Genomic DNA, 18,590 nt, shown 5'->3' on the forward strand with positions numbered 1-18,590 from the left:
GTCCAGGGAAGATGAAATATGATGTCATTGCTCACACGATGTGATGTGTGTTTGTAGGGGCGTGGGCTCCCACTGTGGGATAGGGGAATGGGGGAGATAGAGGGGGTATCATTTTATTCAGGAATGTTTAGCGGTTAGTCATCAAGTTCTTTTGTGGCTCCGGAGGGAGGGTTGGAATTTTCCTGTGACTTAGCACTCCTTATACACGTGTAATGAATATGCCACGTCCTTCCGGGAAATATGCATATGCTGCATTGCCGAGGGGAAAATGACATTCATGCATTGCATCAATAGTTATGAGGGGAACCATGACAATGGATGAGCAACTCATCTTTACTCTCACTTTAAGATCACTCTTCGGGGAGTGAGCGCATACGGTGTCTATCAGGACCCATTAGGGAGCCACCCAGTAATTGTTTGCCCTGACCTTTCGTGGCAGGCATGCCATTAAAATCGGGAGCCATTAACCCAGTAAAAACTAATCATATTTCCTGCCGGTACCAGCTTGTTACAACTTTTTGAGTAACATGACCGACCAGATGGTGTAATTGCACACAGGTTCAGATTTAGATTTGAAACAGAATGCTCAAATTTGATTTGAGACACAAAAGGATTTTTCAAAAGAAAAAGAGCTTGGACATGCTGTTACACTAGTGGCATTAGTTAGAGTTGCTCCAACAAATTCTGTTCAGAGCATATGTCTACCATTGGTACATGGCTAGCTCCATTTGAAGTGAATCTGAACCTCACCTGGTAATATCAGGCTGCCCAACTGGTATGAGCTTGCTAATCTGTAATGCATTGTCCTATCTCTTTTTCTCTTCCCTTGTAGTTTACCTTTTGTAGAGATATTTTGACTGTTCAGTGAATGTTAGTCATATATTTATATACATTATAAACAGTTTTACAGCATGATCTCTTGGTTTAGATATCATCTTTATATTGATACACGTCTAATTGCAGGTAGATAAAGAAATAACTGAAATTTTGTAACTGATGCCTTTAAAAACAAGACAATTCATTTCACTAGGATTTGTTGTTTTCATTCTCAACCCTTGAAATGCTGTGAAGCTGTGGATATTTTCTTTCATAGACTAGTACAGCATGTAGTACTAGCTGTTTGATTATCCCAGGGAGGTGGAAACTCTCATTCCACCTCCCTGATTACCCTGTGAACAAACAGCTAATTAAAGCCAACAAGGTGGCAGTTGACCACCAATAATGGATTCCTTGGCCACGTTCCCCTCTCACCTCTGGTGTCAATGTTCGTCAACATGTTTTTTGCAGGTTCCCAAGATCATCTCCCACGAACCGAACATGGGCCCCGCCTCGGGCGGCACGCGGGTGACGATCTCCGGCCACGACCTCGACGCGGCCAGCTCCATCACAGCCATGCTGGCCCAGCACGAATGCATCGTGGAGAGGTGCGAAAACTCATTACCCCAGACCCCATATTTTCCTCACCTGTGGTGTGATGCTGCTTCTCCCCCCCCCCCCCCCACCCTTCCTCCTCCTCCTCCCTGTACAGTCAAAGTCAACTCTTCCCTTTCTGCGTAAAAATATGCTTCGAGCCTCCAGGCAATTATGCCATTTTGGATGATGAATGGTTCTATTGTGTGAAGTGACGACCCTCTCTCACCTTTCTCCTTCTAAGTATCTTGTGATAACATTTTTTGTTTGAAGGGGAGAGGAAGGAAGGGGGAAGGATTTTTTGTAGATTTGATGAATGATCATGTCAGCTTGGGGTGGGCATGTTCACTTTTCATTTCACACAGGATGTGGGTGCATATGAAGAAAAAAATATACTATGCTTTCCTCATCTGTGTAATCTCCGAACATCGACCCTTCTCTCCCTCACCCTCTCCTCTCCCTCACCCTCTCCTCTCTCTCTCCCCCTATCTTTCTCCCCCCCCCCCCCCTTTCTCTTCTCACTGTTAGCCTTTTTTTTTTAAACCCGTAATGTGCCAAGTTCACTGATTAGCATGCACGCTAGGGTGCTTTCCTCTGCAATAGGAAAGCTGTATGGAAACCACATGCCAATGAGAGGAGATTATGTACCTAATCCTCCTGACCCCCATTGTATCACCTTGGCCTCCCTGTTGGACTGAGGCACATTGCGACACCTGAGTGGGCTTGCTAACTTTACAACTAGGTCAAGTTTAGAGGAATTAATGAATGCTGATGAGAAAAAAAAAATAGTAATAATTTGGCAAATTGATTTAAGTGCCATGGCACGTAGGAAAACTCGTGGGGATATCAAAAGACACAAGGTTCACATAACATTATATACCAAGGGTGGTTTATCTGATCTCTTTGATTAAAAAAAAAAAGTCTACATATTCCAAGATGACATAAATATTCAAGAGTTTTAGAGTGGCATAGGCAGAGATATGATTATGGTGTCACTATTTGTGCCAAAGCATAGGATACCAAGGTGTGATGTCATAGCCATCCATAGCCACTCAGTTTCTGATTTTCATATCAAAGTCCAAATTTTACCCGCCTCATCAGGCAAGCAACTGTCAGCATTTGTATATATGCGCTTGCCCTATATACAATTTTACTTGTCCTGGGTGAGCTGGCAAGTGCCCCTGTTATGTAAAGACATGAATAGCTTGGAAATTCCATAATTCATGATGGTAGATGAAACTTCTTGTATTAAGTTTGGTATATTTTACTTTTGTTAATTATAAGAGGCTCTTCATGATCACTTAAAGGGGAATGAAGTCCAAATATACATGTGGATTGAGTGAATGCAGTACAGTAGAATGCAGTAGAACACATTAGTGAAGTTTGAGAAAAATGGCACAATCCATTGAAAAAAGTTATGAATTTTTTAAGTTTCGGTACAGCCACCGCTGGAAGAGAAGACCACTACAGTTGGTGACGTCAACAAAAGTATTAAAATTCATAGTATTTAAGTGGATTGTCCAATCTTCCTCAGACTTACTGATGTGTTTTACCAATATTGCTGTATTCCTGCTATTCACATATACATGTACATAAGGTGTTTAAGTCTATTTCCCTTTGAGTTTTGTTTTGTTTTGATTTTTTAGTTGCTCTAATGTGTAGAAACTCCTTGAGTAGTATGCGTCATCTGTGCAAGAAACTTAAATTCTGTTTCTATCATCCTCTGCCCTCTGTGGAAACTGCAGTATCTCCCAGGAGGCGGTCATCTGCCAAACCACACCAGCCCCCGTGGGGGAGCGCGGGTACGCCGGGATGCGGTTTGACGGGCGCTACGTGGAGGGGACGCTCTTCTACACGTACAATCCAGATCCGGTCATCACTGGGATCAAGAGGTTCAAATCCATCAAGAGGTTTGTTTGTCCCGGAATCTTCCATCCCTATCTTTTATTTTTTGTTCGCTTATTTGATATTTTTGCAGTCGCTTTTATCTCAAGGGGTATCGAGGCCATATATTCTGTGGTTGCAGAATAATTTATTGCACCCATTCCATCTAAAAGCACTTGTGATATATCTAGTGAAACCACAAGCTTTATTTTTATGCAAAAGGGTAGCTGTGTTGAAATGTATTATCTCCTTGGACACTTTTTGGACACTTTGTATGCGGTCTTCAAAAATTGGAGGTTGAGTGGGCATTGCATTGAGGCAATCGTATATTGGATGCTGTTATCAGATGATAGCTGTTGATAACTAGTAGAGTAGTAGTTTGTATTTCCTCGTGAAAATAGTTGGCATATGATTTGTATTTCCTCATGAAAGGGTACTACAAAAAAGTGTTATATGAGTACACGTCTACACTTAAAGAATAAAAATTTTTACATGTGCATACAGGGCACTTCTTCTGATATGCAATTCCTTATCGGAGCACTGTACATGTCCGGCATGGGTGTTTCAAAACTTTGATAATCTCTGTAGTACAAGAGTTTAAGACCATTCAGTGCCTTCTATATGGCAATGTGTTTTGTGACAAGTAACATTGTTATTTCGAGGGGGAAAGAGTATCGATCACATATTGATTAATGATCAACTCTGTGCGTGGAGGGATCCCATTCTCAGAAATGATACAAAAATAGAGACACTGCATATCTTGTCTTGTTAGTGCTCTAATTTAGTTGCTTTTTGATGACAAAGTGTTCACTTACCTTGCAAGGTTCTTAACCCCCCCCCCCCTTCCTTTTTTTTTTTTTTTTTTGCTCTCATCTAGTGGTGGCCTGCCTGTCACAGTGGAGGGAACCAACCTCAATGTCATCCAGTCCCCCAAGATGGTCTTCAGGCTCCCCACCAGAACTGTCACATCGGTAAGCCTCATCAAATTGGCAACATCTGTTTGGGGTCACAGATGCTCTCACCCAGCCATGGTGCAAAATCTCAATCCCAAATTCGATTTGTCATTTAACCAAAACTGTGATGCTTGTAGAAATATATCCAGTGAATCAAGAGTGAAAATCCAGTGTGCTTATTTGAGGGGTATCTACATGTGCAACACGAATCATTGTATACAATCAAAGTTTGTGTTTTTGTTTTCTTATTAGATTGTGTGAAAATGTGCAGACAGATCATCATGGCTGATGATGAGAAATCAAAAAATGCACCCTTTTTGCATTGTCATCATATAACCACCTGATGAAACAAACTGCTGACATTTTATTTCTTTTCGCTAACAGAACTGCACGGTTACGAGTTCCGAGACCATGATCTGCCTCACGCCGAACATATCCGACGTGCGAGTGCTGCCCGAGATGAAGAGGGAGCACTACGGATTCATCCTGGACGGCGTGCAGAACTTCACCAGCCTCAAGCAGATGTCGGGCGTGCAACCGTTCGAGTTCGTCTCCGACCCGTACTACCAGAAGTTCCACGAGCCCGATCACATCAGGAAGTTCATGTACGGACAGCAAAAGCTGCTGACGATTCAGGTAAAAAAAAAGGGAAGATTTCCACCTGAACTTGCTTTTGTTGGCACGGTCAAATTGTGCAGACGTCTGTGTTTAATAAATCTGTCCTTTGAAACACTTTTTTTTTCAAAGTAATAGTTGTGTTTAGAAAACACTTTAGTAATTTAGGAATGTGCACCACTAAAATTGTACCACCTCCCCCAATTGTGCCAGAACCATGTTGTTTTGGAGTTGTCCTTAGACCTTCCCTCTCTTCTCGTACGTATATACGTCTATCTGCCGCACATTTTTTTTTTTTTCTGTGAATGGTTTCAGATTCATCATTGGTATCGAATAGCAACTTGCAGTTTTAGTGAAGAGTTATTTTGTGTGTTAATTCTCTCTCTCTTTCTCTCTCACTCTGTCCTATGTCATGCAGGGGGAAAATCTGACTTTAGCTTACGAGGAGAACGACGTGGAGGTTTACATCGGTGAATCTCTTTGCAGGAAGATCCTGCTGGCGGCGTCCAAGCTGTCGTGCGAGGCTCCCGACGAGCAACCCAAGAGCACCAAGGGGGACCTGTACCCATCAGTCATTGTGAGTTGAATGAATTGCTGGTACTCAAGTCTTTGTTTTGTGTTCAATCACAGCATCGTAAATAGGTAACCTTGTAGTTTATGTAATGAACGCCATTTGTTTCTGTAATACTTACAAACATTGGGTTTGTTAATGTCTGTACCTGATTTTAGAAGGGAGAGTGCATATTTTGTTTGACTGACTGGAAGTCTTCTGCTTTTAGCAAGAAATTCATTATTAATCTGACTTAAAGTCTAGTTTTGCGATATTCACATAACTCTGAACTAGTATGCAGATCCTGTTTTGTCTCCAACCCAATAAGATGGCAGGCAGAGGTGCCATTTTTTTTTCAATCAAAAAGGCAAAGCAGATAAAGGAATGTGTAATCAAGCTATGTTGATAAGTGGGGAAAGAAATTAAAATTACCCATGGCAAGATTTAGAGACAAAAGAAAAAATGTTGCTTTATATCTGAGACTTCATCTCATACTTTGCTATGATTTCAAAGTTGTGATAGTAGGGTGAGGTGGTATATATTTGTTCTGATTCCCTGTAATAAGAGTGAAGATGATATTCTCCACCTTTACCCCTTTCCGAAGGTGAAACACGGTAACCTGGAGTTCAATGTGGGCAAGCTGCACTACGAGCCCAAGGAGATACCCTGGATCCTGATCATCGGGGCTGCGGCGGGATCCCTGCTGGCCATCATCATCTTCATGATGACCCTGGTCGTCTACTGCCGCAAGGCCAACGCCAACGAGCGGCTGGTGAAGCAGCTGGAGCAGCAGCGGGACACCCTGGAGCTGAGGGTGGCCAAGGAGTGCAAAGAGGGTAAGCTAGCGGCGGACACCCGTCTCTTGGACGAATGATGGGGCAAGGTTGCCATGGAAACCTAACGATTGTGGAGCAGGTTTTTGTTACGGTCCTCAGGTGTACAAGAAAATGTCCACACCTTGTGTCTAAGGCAGTATATGGAACAGGTTTGGTTTGGTCTTGAGGTTAGTGAGAGACTAGAATATTGATGGTCACACCCTGTGTCCAAGGGATGGATCATGCAAGGTGTTGAAATGATGTGATGTTGGAGCTCCTGGAATATGAAAGACACCTTTGAAAGCGGAGTGGAATCTGTGGCTCAGGGAGAAGAGGTGGTAGGATGCTCCCACCGACAGTATAGGAAACATCTTGAAAATTGAGATAGCTAGGGGTACCTGAAAAATTGTGGTTATTATAGAATGGTAAGTTGAAAGTCAAACTGCAGGAATCTTCACAAGAAAGAGGACAGAGTGTTTGTTTCGACTCAGGTCTGGGACAGATCTGACAGTTGCTCTGAAGAACTCGAAAGACACTTCCAGAATAATTACACTAAGATCAGAATTAGAAAGCACATCATATTATAAATGGAATAAAACTTGAATTTTGCCCCTGAATGTAACTGGACGAATTTCTATTTTATCCTTTGCAGCATTTGCCGAGTTGCAGACGAGTGTGAACACGGTGACCAGCGACCTCGGCTGCGGCATCCCCTTCCACTCCTACCACATCTACGCCATGAAGACCATGTTCCCAGACCAACCCAACCACCCAGTGTTACGAGAACTTCCTGTGAGTATTCAGCAGCCCACACCTTCATTTCATATCTTCATTGAGGTGTGCATTTCATTTATCGCTCCCACATTTTCAAGTTTCCATTTGATGTACAATAATACTAGTGGAGGATCACAGACTCTATATAGCTAACTTGTTTCAATTCTGCAATAAAGATGACAGTCTACTGTAAAACCAATCATTTTTGCATGCATGAAACTCACAAATTTTGCCAGGAGGTGAGATTTGCCAAAGAAAACTGCATGTTAAAGTGTTTGTCTACACAGTGAATCCGATGCCAGAGACAATTCACGAAAGTTTCATGCCACAAAAAAACACTGTCGGCTCCAATTCGCGGAAGTGTCATATGGTGTGATTGTTTCTGATTTTACAGTATTACATGTGTATATTTAAGATCCTTTGCCTGAAAATGTCCATTAGTTTTGTTTGTTGGTCCATGATGGTAGATGAGGGTTACCATTCTTCTCACCTCTTTATGTGCAGCTGCCGAACGACCGCAAGACGAACACGGAACGCGGCCTGCAGATGCTGAGCCAGCTGATCGACAACAAAACCTTCCTCCTCTGCCTGATCACCACGCTTGAGGAGCAGCGCAACTTCAAGCTGCGGGACGTCAGCGCGCTGGCCTCTCTGCTCATGGTGGTGCTCCAGAGCAAGATGGACTACGCCACCGACATCATGAAGGTGCTGCTGGAGCGGCTCATCGAGAAGCACCTGGAGAAGGACCGGGCGCGGCTGCTGATGCGGAGGTGAGGAGACTACCCACCATTTGGATGCTCCTTCTCTCACCCTCAAAGACTCTTTTACCGACTCTCAACAACTTGATTACGCTTACCCTCCTTTCCACTGGGCTGATTTGTTTAATGTATGAAATGTATGAATATTTCTTTGTCCAAAACCTACCAAAGGCACTCTTTTAAGTTTGCCTGCCCCAGCTAAATACATATCAATACTTTCTAATCCACAGAACATGCATTCGATGTTGTTGTATCAGACACATCTCGAGGCAAAATTCTGAATGTTCATAAGGAAGCCAGTCTATATATCTGCATTTCATTCAAGAGTAAAGTGGTAGATGCCATTTGTGATAAGTGTATTGCCATTAACATCTTTTTGGCAAGGTGTCATGTGTGATAAAATGAAGACGGATTATTTCTTGTAATATCACAGTCATGTAAATAAGATGAATTTTGTGAAGTACAACGTGTAGGTGCCCATCAAATGCCAGATGACACGACTGTCACTGATTTTCAAATGGCCAGTGCTGTATTAGAATTTAGTCAGCTTGACCCAAATCTATTCTGCCGGTTTTCAGCATTTTTCAGCCTTTAAAGGCAGCACGTGGTCGAGTAAAATTTCGCTACCAAGCCGTAATGCACCTTTAACTTCTTCCACCATCCCAACAGAAACGAGTCGGTGGCAGAGAAGATGGTCAGTAACTGGCTGTCGTTCCTGCTCTACAATTTCCTGGTGGAGAGCGCGGGGGAGCCCCTCTTCACGCTCTTCTTCGGCATCAAGCAGCAGGTGGAGATGGGTCCCATAGACTCCATCACGGGTGAGGCGCGCTACGGACTGAGCGAGGTCAAGATCATCCGCCAGACCATCGACAACAAAACCCTTGTAAGTGTGTGGCCCTGCCGAACGCTGTTGTTCACTTTCTACCTGTGTGTCTTATGTATGCATGAGCCTTTTAGGACTTTTGAGGTGTCTTATTTCATGTCATTTTTATTGGATATACTATTCAGAAAGTCTCAAGGATAAGCAACCCTAACATAACTCTGCCATGAAGAGTAGCTTGATGTGACATTTGAAACCTGGAAATCGATTTTACTGGATATCCTTGGCCCGTGATACGAATGCATTTAAACAGACGTTACATGTCAACAAGCGGGGCTACCACTCATAAGAGGCTCTGCCCCCCCAATTGTGGCAAGAGTCATAGTTGTCAAGAACTTGCTAAAGATAGAATGACCTGCCCTTGAAAATGAATCCTTGGGGCTGTCTTTCACAAGCAAATCGCCACATTGGCAACCTAGAGTTGCCATGGCAGCAGGTAGGAAACAACCAATCAGCTGCCAGCATTTCAGAGTGTTGCTAAAAATAGTGTACTCATTTGCAACTTCATGGTAATTCCAAATCTCCTCATGAAATATAGCCTAATGATTATAGATCACTGCTTTAATCATCATCAATTAAAGATGCTTGGAAGTTCCAGTACAGTCACACTTGCCTGTTAAAGAGCAACCACCTGTCTATAGCAGCCACCTGCCAAATGCAGCCACTGAAAGAACATTTCCCCAAGAGAAAAGCCATGTAATCCTTTTTAAAGTTAAAAGATAGAACCATTAAGAGAATTGGTCTGTAAAATAAAGAAGCTAAATCTATTTGTTCTCTTTTGTGTCTGCCTCATCCCCTACTCAGACCATCTACGCCATGGGCCTCGATAAGGATGCCGACCCCATACAGGTCAAAGTTCACACGTGCGACTCCATCTCCCAGGTCAAAGAGAAGATTCTGGATGCCATCTATAAGACCACGCCTTACAGCCACAGACCTCCGAAAGAAGAACTAGATTTAGGTGAGTGACCACTCTGCAGTATACAAATCAACATATGCTCTGTAAGAACAGAAAATTTAAATGCACCCACAGAATTGAAAACACACACACACAAAAATGTACCTTAGAAATGTTCCATCAATGATAAACATTAATATGTGTACATGTACATAAAATCAGCAGCTTTAATGTTTTTGTAGTGACTGCTGATTTAGAATGATATGTTACTTTATGGTCATTGCCAAAAGCACAGAAAGATTGAAGCCATCAGATTTGTTCTCAGATATGTTTGATTTCAATTTTAAGTGCATGTGAAGCAGATGCAGCTGGTCGTTTGCTATGCTTGTGTTGTTGTTCTAATCCTTTATGAATTTTCTGTCTCTGAAAGACTTAAATTGATTACATGAGATAGATAAATGAAAAGGGCAATGGACTGACTTGGATGGTAGCCACCATTTAAACGTCAGAGATCGATGAAAGTGCAGGCAGTTATTCTATGGAGTAAACCTGCTTTTGATGTCTGAGGACCCCCTTCAAATGTTCTGCATGCACTTTTTAAAAATCTTTTCTCTGCTTCATTTCTCTGTAGAATGGAGGTGTGGCCTGTCGGGGAGGAAGGTGTTAGCAGAGGACAGTGGGGCAGTGGACGGAGAGTGGAAGAGGCTGACCATGCTGTCCGATGAACAGGTTTGTCTGCCCCTTTGCCACTCACCTTACTCTCTGTAAAGATCTTGGGACCACTAGATGTGCTGTCTTCACATCAAGTGCCAACAACAGTCCGGACTTGTGTTAATTGAAAGAGCTCCCCCCCCCCCCCCCAAAAAAAAAAAAAAAAAGTATCTGCTCTGTAAAAATGGGTCATGCACCATCCCATGTTGTCAATGATGTTGAATGGTACTGATAAAATACTTTTCTGTATATTTGATTCAATTCAATTCAATTCAACTGTCATTTTATTTCCAGCCAACGAAAAGTGTAAACAAAATACAAAGCATTCATTAAACAAATTATTGTTCTGATCATTTTGTAAGAAATATATCATGTGAAGTAAAGTTCCCTCCCTACTTTCTTTATTAAAAAAAAAAAATTATGTGAACTTCTGATTTATATTAATTGCTGTGTCACATGTCTGCACATTTAAACCACCAAAAGTGTGGATAATCCAAGAAGTGACTGGTGCAATAAATGAGCCAAAATGTCTTCTAGTATGTCAGTGGCATAAGCCAGTAATCGCCCCAATCATGTGTTGCTGCAATACTGAAATCCATCCTTTCCTCCTTTACGTGCTTTGGTGGGGAGACATTTGATGATGTCATTACTTTATTGTGACCATGTGGTGTTTCATTTCTTTCACTCATAGGTGCGGGATGGAGATACGATAGCTCTAGTACCAAAGCAGGGCTTCACCATGTCTGCCTTCACAACATCCACAACAGGAAGATACAGTGAGTGATGCGTTACCACGGCAACAGCAGATTCAGTCTTCCATCATTGACTTTTGCGTATTTAATGCCTCTAAGATTTGTAGAGGTTTGAATAAATTTGTGATGTTTCTCACTGTAAACTGGTAGGGATCTCAAGATATGTACGTATGAGAGGTCTTGATGGGAAAAGAGAATTGGACATTTAGAATGCTCTTGGAACCACTATCTACCAGGGAGCAAAACCATAGAATGTTAAAGATGCTGGTGTTTTTCTGGTCACCCCATCAGTAGACAGTTTTTCAGAAACATGCAGCAAGAATCTAGAAACTGTTGCTTTGACAGTCATATTAATACAGCCGTCAGATGAGACATGACAGGGGTGTATATGATGTTTAAGTCTACCAATATCATATAAGCATTTCTTAAAATTTTTATCATTCTGCTGCATAAACTCAAAGTCACAAACTTGGATGTTTGAGTTAAAACCGTCATACATTTTAGTGATGTATGCATAGTTTATTACACTGGTACTCAGAATGTGAGTAAAAGGAAGTTACCAGAATTACCTGGTCTTTTTCCAGATTTGAGAGTGAATGACCTCCGCGAAAGAAGCTGTCAAAGATTTACAATATCGAGATAAATTTGAAATGAGTAGTTGTGAAAGCCATTGTTATTACGTTCTGTCCCATCGTCGGCCGTCTCGCCTCCTCTACAGCAGCCAGTCCGTGTCGATCGACCACGCCCATGCTCGGGTCCTCGGACGTCGAGAATGGCCTCAAGCTGTGGCACCTGGTCAAGCAGAGTGACCACGACAACAACATCAAGGGCAACAACGAGAAGGACCACAAGATGATGGCCGAGATCTACTTGCCCAGGCTACTCACAACAAAGGTATGTTTCGCTTCCTTTCTATCATTGTTTTCTTTCATTCTTTCGTATTATTCTTTTCTTTCATTCTTTGGTATCATTCTTTTCTTTCATTTTTTCCAATCATTCTTCTTCTTTTCTTTTCTTTTTTACTTTAAGCTTTACGAGAATGTCTCTCGTGACTTTTGTTTTAGGAACTATGTCTTTTGCCTTGAAAAGCCTTCCCAGACTGATGATCATGCATTTTGTTTGGTTTTAGTTTTGCATGCACTGGCTGTTACATCAACCACACCAAGCCAAGAAATTTGAGAAATGAGTCGTACATATATTTCAAGGCCTTTGTCCTATACAGTCTGTGGGCATTATATTCATCATCAGCAATAAATGTAGCTTTAGATTGGAATGACACTGTCTTTATCAAATATGTTCATTTTTATTTTTAGGTATAATGGCAAAATCGTATATCAGTAGACACTTTTTTCAATGCAATTTCATTGCCAGAAGTTTCTGATTGTTTGTAAAAAAAAAAAGAAAAAAAAAACGAATGCCAAGGTATTTGTGATAATGTGTAAAATTCATTCATTGCTGGCTGGTGATATGGAGACAATGTCCTTTAATACCAAGACTTCCACTGGATGTGTGTTTGTGTGTGTACACCTTATGATTAAGACCAGTTACAATGGTGTCGTACAGCAAAACGAGCTAACAAAAACAAAACAAAAAAAGATTTATGTCACTGATGAAGCTAGATTTCTCTGTGTAATGACAAAGTTATCATTGGTGACACGAGTATCACGAGTTCACCGTTACTTCTCTGCCCAACAGGTGACGTTACAGAAGTTTGTCGACGATCTCTTCGAGACGATATTCAGCGTCAACTACCGCAGTAACACCCTCCCCCGTGCCATCAAGTATCTCTTCGACTTCTTCGACGACCAGGCCAAGCAGCAGGGCGTCACGAATCCCGAGGTGGTCCACTCGTGGAAGAGCAATAGGTGAGGACTGGTCCTGCTGTATCTCTTCCTATCAAAGGACATTGGGTCCAAGGACTAATGTCATTTTGATAGGACTGCAAATGTGATAATTTGTTTTTGTTTCATAGTATGTCGCTTTAAAAAGTGTAGGATACAGCAATCTTGTGTTTTTCTCTGGGTTGTTAGAGCTTATGATAACATATTTTTTCCAAAAATCCCCAATGAGTGGATCATCCCCTAAAGGCCAGATGATGTGTCCTTTCCAGTAACATACAGTGATACAAGAAACATCTTGTTTGGGGTATCTAGAAAATGTTTGTCCAATTGAGAATAGACCATCTTCTACATGTTGAGCTACTCTGAGTTTGTTTTTGTTCAAAACCTTTTTTTTTATCTTTTTTACCTGTTGAGGACGGGCTGATTTTGCTATACAGTGTAGCACGCATTTCCCATAGACACCTGCCCGAGTATACTTGGGACTCATTCTCAACGGGTTAATGCGGGCCAAGTTGACAGATCAGTGGCCTGTAAGAATCTGCGTAGAGTAAAAATGTGAGAGTCACAGGCGTGAAAATTTACTCATCTACATCTCCCTCTCTCAACTTTGACCCTGGCAGCCTTCCGCTGCGATTCTGGGTGAACCTCATCAAGAACCCGGACCACATCTTTGACATCTACAAGTCGGACACGGTGGACGCCTGCCTGTCCATCGTCGGTCAGTGCCTCATGGATGCCTGCTCGGTGTCAGAGCACCAGCTGACCAAGGACTCGCCGTCCAGCAAGTTGCTCTATGCCAAGGACATCCCCAAATATAAGGAGTGGGTAGCAAGGTCAGTATCGCCTCCAAAGTTATCATCACATATGAAAAGAGAGAACAAAATTTTTGGAACAAATTTCTTAGGTATGTTTCATAATCTAGTCCGTTTTCAGGGAGTCTTATTACCAACAAAAAAAAAGACATACAAGAATTCCCAAATTGGTTCGGTTCTCCCAATACATGCATGGTGGTTTTGGTAGGGTAAGGCCTTGGCCTGTACTATGAGAGCCCTCGTGAGTAAGTAATGAGCCTGCTGGGATTACCCTATGGGCATTTTCCTTAATTACTGGTTAACTGGGGAGTAAGATCAGGCACCTGTCCCCTGTAGTTTTCAAGCTATTCACAAGGCCTCCTCCATTTGTTTTCCCACACTCATACATTTTTATTTATTTATTCTGTTGTGCAGACTTGTATAGTAGATTGATATGTTTTTATGGATTTAATGATTATTATTCAAATTGTTTAGGAGGATGCAGCAATGTAGCATTAAAGGGACAGTATAGATTTGTTTTAGATGAGGCTTCAGGTTTTCAACTTTTTGTGTGAGATAACAAGAGACCTCTCATGAAATATGAAAGAGCATACAATTCTTCGTTTTGCTTTGTTTTTGGATATCTCGGCCATTTCACAACCAATTTTCATCAAATAAACTTTAAATACCTCTTAGAATTGTATGCTCTTAAATATTTCATAAGTGGTTTCTAATTATCTCACAAAAAGTTAAAATCTGAATCCACCATCTCCACCAAAACTTTACCATCCCTTTAAGGAGCTCTTGCAGCATAGCTGAATATTTAGATATATATTCTGCGCTAAAAAAAAATGATTTATTGTTATTATTATCATTATCTCATCTGAAGGTACTATGAGGACATAAAGAACATGCCTCCCATCAGCGATCAGGACATGAATGCCGTGCTGGCCGAACATTCCAACAGCCACCAGTACGACTTCCACACCCTGTCGGCGCTCAACGAGCTCTACCACTCCTACGCCAAAAAGTACAGCGAACAGGTGGGTCCCTCCTCAAAATGGCACCCTCCAAATAAAACAAAACAGAAACTGTTCCATTACTAAAGGAACTATGCAGTGCAAATGCATTTTGATTTGTATTGATTCATTATACAGTTCAACATTGTTTATGTGGCTAAATGAATATCTACATGTAAATATGTGACATACGTTTTATAATAATATTTCTACTAATTTTCTTTATGTTCCTTGGATATGCCCACAAAAAAATCTTCCAACCCAAGTTTCTTCGATTGACATCATTTGTCAATCATTAGACTCTCATATGAATAACAAAAGACATTGGAATGCTCCTTTCCCCAGACTTAGCATAACTTGCGAGTTTCTATGTTTGATAAAAGACATTGCAATGTTCACTCAAAGTGTGTTCAAATTTTGTTTAAAGTGAACTGCTGATTATGACGAATTCCTGCAAAAAAAGACCAATATTATTTGGAGAAACCTAAACACAACTCATGGAAAAATATTGCTACCTGACAAAATTGATCCATTTCTTGTCACCTTTGTTTTTTCGGAGTGTTTAAAGTGATGTTTGCAACAATTATATTCTTATTTCATTGATCTTAAGCTCATAATGCATTCTATGTGTTTTACCATCGGACAGATCTCCGAGTCGTTACAGCGGGACGAATTTGCCCTCAAGTACAAGTTGGCAGAGAAGTTTGCGCACGTAGAGCAGCTCATGGTGGATAGCGAGACGATATGACGGCGAACTGTGAGGGCGCCGCCAGACATCTGACGAGCAATCTTTCGCTATTTTTGCTGCTTTACTGTACTTGATGCGAAATTTCAGTGTTTTTGTTGGTTTTTTGTTTTTTTTGCAATATGTAAAGTGGGAAGTCCTTTTCTCGATGGACTGTTACTGATGAGAAACTGGCATATGTGTTCGATAACGATGTTACGGCATACTTACGACAGCCTCGTCAATCCGTGTCCTCGTGGGTCGGCTCCCGTCTATAAGTTATCAACTCTCGTCAGATTACGTCACGTCTCGCGTCACGAGGAAGTGAATACATTGTTTCACAGACTGCAATTATTCAAGCTTGCCTTTGAAATATATTTGACTGTTTTATGGAAGAAGATGATATCCGATCATGCAGCCAGATATTTTTGGTTTATGGTTGTTACGGTTTTTTTGTCTGCATGTCTTCAATAGTTTGTGTCACAAGTTTGTGGTCTGTGTTCTGTTTTAATCGTCAAAGGGGATCAGGACTGAAAATGATTTTTTTTTTTTTAAAGATGATACAGAGCATAAAAATGATTGTATGGGCACAGGGGAACCATCTCCTTTATGAAGAGACTACACTTGTCAAGAAGCACGCACAAGAGTGAAGAGACTTTATTTTGTCTGTTTCTTTACAAACAAGGGGATGAGACAAAAAAGCTTGCAGCAATGAAGTTGTCCAAAGGAGGAAGAAATACTGTATAAGCGGTTATTTTCGCGAGGGTTTAATTTTCGCGAATTTCGCGAATCACAGCTGGGTCGTGAATTTAACAACACGCGGAAATGTCGCCCTGCACCAGGGTAACAGTGCATGTAAGATAGCGTCGGCGTCAATCCGCGAAAACAACACCTCGCGAAATTGTCTGTGACCTTCTAATTCGCGAAAATACCTGTACGCGAAAATAACAGTTTATACAGTAGTTTACACTGAATCCTGCTGTAGTGTAGAAAGAGAACGGAACCACGTAATGGAGTTCATATCGAGATATTTTGATGGTAATACGCATTCGTTCATACCGTGCTTGAGAATGTTTGAACAGTGGTATGTTTTGGTCCTGTTCGCAGAGAGACTTCTGTTTTTCCAAGTTGGTCTGAACATTGATGACATTTTTCATGAGTTGATTTACACAACTGTGTGCTGAGAATGTAATGTCTTGTTTCGTGAATCGCTGAGACCTTTTTTTTTTTTTGTGGATTCAGTGGAACAATCAGAAATAATGACCAATCAGTTCTTCAGAATCCTGCCGCTAGTTTGACTCACTTTGACGATATTCCGAGGTTTTCTCTCTCCTTTTTTTTTTCAATTCCATCAGAGTAATAAATAGTGTTGATAAGTTACTGCGTGAGTGTATAGAGTATGATTTTCGCAGGCACTGACAAGCAATAGATCAAAATAACTTTCTCTACTTTGCTGATGTATTCCACTTTAAAATAAGGCCCTATTTTTTCTTTCTTACTCAATTTCATTTGGTCCTGTCATCCTTTGTTTTCAATGATTTTTTTTTTTTAGTGCTTTCATTTTTACTAGTCTTCTAGACATCAAATACCCGTACGGACTTTCATTGATTTCTTGGCACAACTTTTGAGCTTGAGAAAGCCTTTTAAGTCACTCTTTTCGTCTGCACGTATGATTAGACAAGGGTTGCTGTCAGCATTTTCTTCAGTTTCTCTTTCTTTTTAACATGGGTGAGTTTGTAATGTCGACTTCTGCTAATCTTAATCACAAAGTGACCTTGCTCACATGTGCTATGGCAAAGTTTAAAATGCTGGCAAAATGGCACAATTTTTTTTCTTTTCTCCCTTTCGTTTCTGTTGTCACTGGCGAAACAGGTTCTCGTGTATTGTCAGCCATTTTGACCGACACTTTATTTGCAATTTCAGTGAATGACAATGTGGAAAATGTTGCTTTTTGATGGTGCTTCTTTTAAACTTGTATGGAATATTCATTCTGAAATATGTGATGAGTCAGCTCGTGTTTTAGTAGGTTTATTATGTGGACCATCCTACACAGATATACTAGTTCATCGTGTCTAATGAGAGATTTTAGCTCAAATCCTATGAAAAGAAAAAGTTCGCTGAAGCAAGTCTTGTTTTGTGTCAGTGTTTATCTTCATTTAGTCACCATGAGGTCTGTTTTTTACTAAATGTGATTATTTGCAAAAGGAACAGGGTGCAATGTTATGTAAATTTCACATTTTTATGAAGAGTTGCAAAGTGAAAAACCCATGGCTTTTGTGTCAACACATTCGTGTTTCTTCTGTCAATCCTGTTAATTAGTAGTTTACCTTTCATGCATTGCTTTGATATTTAGCAGCAACAGAAAAAAAGAAAATTAAACAAAGCCAAAAGCAAGTGTAGATATCATTGAAATTTCATCACCAATTTCAGTGTCTGTCTGCAAGTGTAATCAATCCCAGATTTCTAATAGTAATTTCAATGTATGGGACTGCTGAAATGTCATAATGCAATTTATGATTACTTCATGTAAATGCTAATGTTACAATTCTCTGCATTCTTAATTACAGGCATGGGCTTACATGCTGTAAAATGTCATTAAATAGATTTCAGGCCAAGTGAGGGTTTGGCTGGACTTTATCATGTTTCAAAGAAAGTTATAACCAGGATGTGTCAGTTTTTTTGTGTATTCTAAATTTGTCCCTCTGCTGGGTACACATATGCCAGGCAGTTTTGAACGTGGTAAAGTCATGGCATCACTGTAATCATAGCATGTCATGTCACATAATGCTTTTTGAATATCAAGACTTTTTAAAGTGTAAAACCTGCAATATAGTATTCTCATAAATTAATCCTTGTTGATACCTATCGTATTTCATGCAAAGTATGTAAAAGCTATGTTGGATATACATGTATTGCACATTTGATATAGCACAAAACATACCCGTAGTTGTCAAATGATTGTACTTTATCAAAAATGCAACAGTTTCTGCGCCAACCATTCTGCGCCACATTGTGTTGAAAGCTACACCAGTTACCCTTGCTATACTTTCCTATACATCATAGGGTTACTCACATTTGAGAAGCAAATGAGGTCAGATCCTTCCAAAATTCTTCGAAGTATTTTCATTAAGCTTCAAAATCGACTTCGGACAGATGTCTGATCATTTAGCATGTGCTGATCAAGAATTTCTCTATTTCCTAAGAATTCATATTTA

At 40.8% G+C, this 18,590-nt stretch overlaps 1 protein-coding gene across 1 annotated transcript in view; it reads left to right on the plus strand.

The window, feature by feature from the left end:
* Window positions 1-15,765, plus strand: part of LOC139728722 (plexin-A4-like) — a 43,001-nt gene extending 27,236 nt beyond the window's left edge. Inside the window, exons 10-26 of the mRNA XM_071639663.1 lie at window positions 1,288-1,424; window positions 3,156-3,320; window positions 4,172-4,265; window positions 4,632-4,883; window positions 5,281-5,439; window positions 6,017-6,248; window positions 6,880-7,019; window positions 7,506-7,771; window positions 8,429-8,642; window positions 9,444-9,600; window positions 10,169-10,266; window positions 10,940-11,009; window positions 11,698-11,894; window positions 12,696-12,865; window positions 13,462-13,674; window positions 14,522-14,675; window positions 15,298-15,765. Coding sequence (XP_071495764.1) covers window positions 1,288-1,424; window positions 3,156-3,320; window positions 4,172-4,265; window positions 4,632-4,883; window positions 5,281-5,439; window positions 6,017-6,248; window positions 6,880-7,019; window positions 7,506-7,771; window positions 8,429-8,642; window positions 9,444-9,600; window positions 10,169-10,266; window positions 10,940-11,009; window positions 11,698-11,894; window positions 12,696-12,865; window positions 13,462-13,674; window positions 14,522-14,675; window positions 15,298-15,399 — 2,820 coding nt within the window. The 3' untranslated portion in view covers window positions 15,400-15,765. The remainder of the gene's footprint in view (window positions 1-1,287; window positions 1,425-3,155; window positions 3,321-4,171; window positions 4,266-4,631; window positions 4,884-5,280; window positions 5,440-6,016; window positions 6,249-6,879; window positions 7,020-7,505; window positions 7,772-8,428; window positions 8,643-9,443; window positions 9,601-10,168; window positions 10,267-10,939; window positions 11,010-11,697; window positions 11,895-12,695; window positions 12,866-13,461; window positions 13,675-14,521; window positions 14,676-15,297) is intronic.
* Window positions 15,766-18,590: the final 2,825 nt, after the last annotated feature.

The sequence above is a fragment of the Diadema antillarum genome, unplaced genomic scaffold (assembly GCF_040938485.1).
Source record: "Diadema antillarum isolate AM-2024a unplaced genomic scaffold, OU_Dant_1.0 seq00000194_RagTag, whole genome shotgun sequence".
In the NCBI taxonomy this organism is placed as follows: domain Eukaryota; kingdom Metazoa; phylum Echinodermata; class Echinoidea; order Diadematoida; family Diadematidae; genus Diadema; species Diadema antillarum.